At 43.9% G+C, this 3,596-nt stretch overlaps 1 protein-coding gene across 4 annotated transcripts in view; it reads left to right on the top strand.

Moving 5' to 3' along the window:
- pacsin3 (protein kinase C and casein kinase substrate in neurons 3) overlaps positions 1 to 3,596 on the top strand; it is a 38,391-nt gene that overhangs the window by 17,283 nt on the left and 17,512 nt on the right. For all 4 annotated transcript variants that reach the window (XM_035651957.1, XM_035651960.1, XM_035651958.1 and 1 more), the window contains 3 exons: positions 546 to 702; positions 1,295 to 1,530; positions 2,031 to 2,186. In XM_035651957.1, coding sequence (XP_035507850.1) covers positions 546 to 702; positions 1,295 to 1,530; positions 2,031 to 2,186 — 549 coding nt within the window. The remainder of the gene's footprint in view (positions 1 to 545; positions 703 to 1,294; positions 1,531 to 2,030; positions 2,187 to 3,596) is intronic.

Below are 3,596 nucleotides of genomic sequence, written 5' to 3'. Positions count from 1 at the left end.
CCACCAACCCTGTGATTAGTGGACGACCCGCTCTACTTACTGAGCCATAGCCACCTCGGCTACAAAATCAGTTACTCAACCAACAACACACAGCAGACGTTAAGATCTCTGTACTTGAATTATTTAATCAGATACAGTAAGTGAATAAACCCTGAATATGTTTATACTACACTATCAGAGCAGTCGGGAGTTGAAGGAGTGAGATAAGGCAGTGTGTCAGTGTGTGGTGTTTAGACAGAGACACAGACACATAATGAGTCCCTGCTGACTGACTGCCAGCTTCACAGGCCTCCATCTGGAAAAACGACATACCGTTAACTCACTCTCTCTTCTGTCTGTCCTCTTTTGCTCTTTTAATGTTATCTCTATTTCAGTCTTTTGTACATCGTCACTCATCTGCTAAACATCCTGCCGTGGCGCTTTTGTACACTAATATCATTGAACTGACAGACCAGTTGGTGGAGTACAGTAGAAGTGCCCTACCTGAGTTCAGTGTTACGTCTGTTTCCTCAGTCTGTGTGTGTGTGTGTTGTGTCCCTCTGCAGCCGGGGAACTACAAAAGGACAGTGAAGCGAATAGACGATGGTCACCGGCTGTGTAACGAGGTGGTCAGCTGCTTCCAGGAGAGGGCGAAGATAGAAAAGAGCTACGCTCTGCAGCTGAGCGACTGGGCCAAGAGGTGGAGGGGTGTCGTGGAAAAAGGTGAGTTGAAAACACTGATCATATGAGGGGGCCGGCTGCAGCAGGCAAATGACACCAAAAACCTTTATGATTAAATTATATATTTATGATAGTTTACTTTTGGTGTGTTTTAGGGATGTTTAGACTTACAAGGTTTGCAAGCCGTTTAATATAACTGCAAAGTTTCACGTGTTGCTGCAACTAATTTCTGAAATAATCCCTATTTTATCAGAAAAATGTCTATGGAGCTCCATAAAAATGTTATAAGAAACACTTGTACACATGTCACCTTTTAGTGCTTAACATTAATTGTTGCATAAAATTTGTCAAAGCACTAACACCAAGCTACTGCTGACAATGACCCTGATGGTCTTCATCAGGGTCAGTGTCTGTGGGTTGCAACACGTTGGTCATTTTAAATGCATATTTCCTTGTAAAATGAAAGTATTTTAATTCTGCACTAACTCTGAAGGAGATCTGAATTCAATTTTTTTTATTGAGGCCATATTTTACCCACAAAAGACATTGTTACTTAACATCTGCTGCTAGACTTCAGGGATGATGCCAAAATGATGAACTTTGCTGTTTTGTATAAATCACTTATTTGCCTCAGGTCCTCAGTACGGTACGCTGGAGAAAGCGTGGCATGCCTTTATGCAGGCGGCCGATCGGCTCAGCGAGCTGCATCTGGAGCTTCGGGAGCGGCTGGCGGGCGAGGACAGCGAGAAGATGCGCAACTGGCAGAAGGACGCCTTCCATAAGCAGATGATGGGAGGCTTCAGGGAGACCAAGGATGCAGACGACGGCTTCCGCAAGGCACAGAAACCCTGGGTCCGCAAACTGAAAGAGGTGAGGACTGACTGAGTGGTTTCAGTAAAACTGGATTTATAGACGCAGCCGCAAGGGTTCAATATTGCTGCCTGTTGAAGAGTTACATTGGTTGTTTCAGCTACACTTTGAGTATTTTAAAGCCGGTAGATCCGCTATATATATCAGAGAGGTCTATTTTCACAACTGTTTGAACAGAGTGTGTTAACCAAGACAGAAAAATACACATAAAAGTTAAACTGTTGTTGAACAAAAGTGTTATACCTGACTCTGAATGAGAAGGTTGCTACTTTAAATGGAGCCACTATTACTAAGGTAATAATATTTGACAAAATACTATGATGAGAGTGTGTGAGTGAATCATGTTTCTAAAATACATTTTATGAAGTGGGTCAATGTGGAAACAAGACTGTGTTTTAAGAAAGATAACGAGGTGTACAGTTTGTAACAGGAGCTGTATTAATTACGGCAGCAAATCAAAGTGAATCATTGTGTGTGTGTGTGTTTGTGTGTGTGTCAAGGTGGAGTCCAGTAAGAAGACCTACCATCAGGCCAGGAAGGAGGAGTGGACGGCGGTTACCAGGGAAACGCACGCGAAGGCCGACACAACCAAGTCACAGGAGGAAGTCCGCAAATACACAACCCGAGTGGAGCGCTGCAACCAGGAGGCCGAGAAAGTACAAAGCTTACACACACAAACACGCACACACACACTCGCAGTCCCATGCGTAGCTCCACTTGTATCAGTCTGGGTGTGTCAGTGAGTCCAGAAAAACATACCTGTGTGTTTTTGAATTTTAAACATGACCGGGCTTGTCTCCTCTGTTTTCTGCTCTGCACGAACCCAACGGCACAGAAACGGCTCCAGGTCCTGAAGAGGGAAACGCTGAACCAAAAACAGGGAAATCCTGAGACAAACTCGGCACAAAGAGCACAAAGGAAATCAAATCCAGTATCATGACTCAGTGGTACAGTGCTGAACCGGGCACACGCAACCAGTCTGTGCTCCAGTAAACAGTAGAGCAGTACTGATCGAGCCTTCTTTGTGGGGTTCTGAGGTGATCACAAAGCATTTCAAATGATGGGTAATTTGTGAATCACAACTGAACGCCCTTCAGCCGTGACACTGTTGTATTTGCTTATTCGAATGGATCACTTCCTGCATCTCTTCTTCCCAATTTGTGAATCACACATGGAGGCTTTAATGGTGGAGAAGCTACGAGAAGTGTGGCACAGACAACCGTTGGCTATAGCTATGTGTAAACACTAAGGTTTTTTCATTGAATTAGTTTTATATATCGCAGGGAGGAATAGTATAATGTGAAGCAGCCACTGTGAGCAGACATCAGGCTCTTATTGCAGTTGGTGCAAACCACCACACCTCCAACACGTCATCAAGGTAAACAGCACTTAGCATGCAATCCTGTTGGAGGGAAAACCACACGTTTGTGTCCATAACACAATCTGATTGCAGTCGCTCGCAGCATGTCATGTGACGAAGGTCCCAATTATGAAAAAGACTGTAATGACCTGTTGCCTCTTACATACTTGACATCAGAGAGGAGGAATAAATACTTCTGTATTAAGATAACATGAGATGTACCCCTATATTGATCTAGCTATCTATTCATTAGTGTATAATCACCTGAATATAGGAATCATTGTGTTTTTGTGACCTTAGAATGAGACGTTTTTATTTACAGATGCTGCAGGTTGCCTTCTACTGTACACCATGTTGAACTGCCATGTCTCTACAGTAGCCCAGAAGAGACAAACCAAACACGGGCTCCCGTTGTTTGTCCTTCGCACTTGGCAGGCGAGCAATATTCAGCTGGTCCATTAACAAAAAACATTTATTTCTGAAGTGCAGCACTGCTCAACACCACAGTCACAGCCTCTCACCAGCAGCTGTAGCAGAGTGACTCTCTCACAGTGTGTACACTGCCCACTAACAGACCATCGATCCTTGGGTTTGAAAACTTCTTCCTAAATGCTGACATGAAGGAACATTTGCTTCTCTTAAATCTTTCTGCATATAAGTTGACAAAGCGTTGTACAGTAGCTCAGTGTGTGTTCAGTGTGTGTTC

Source organism: Morone saxatilis, unplaced genomic scaffold (assembly GCF_004916995.1).
Source record: "Morone saxatilis isolate NCDOM2014 unplaced genomic scaffold, NCSU_SB_2.0 Contig11, whole genome shotgun sequence".
Classification (NCBI taxonomy): domain Eukaryota; kingdom Metazoa; phylum Chordata; class Actinopteri; family Moronidae; genus Morone; species Morone saxatilis.
The sequence above is the reverse complement of the archived record's forward strand: the minus strand, read 5'-3'. Positions and strand labels throughout refer to the sequence as shown.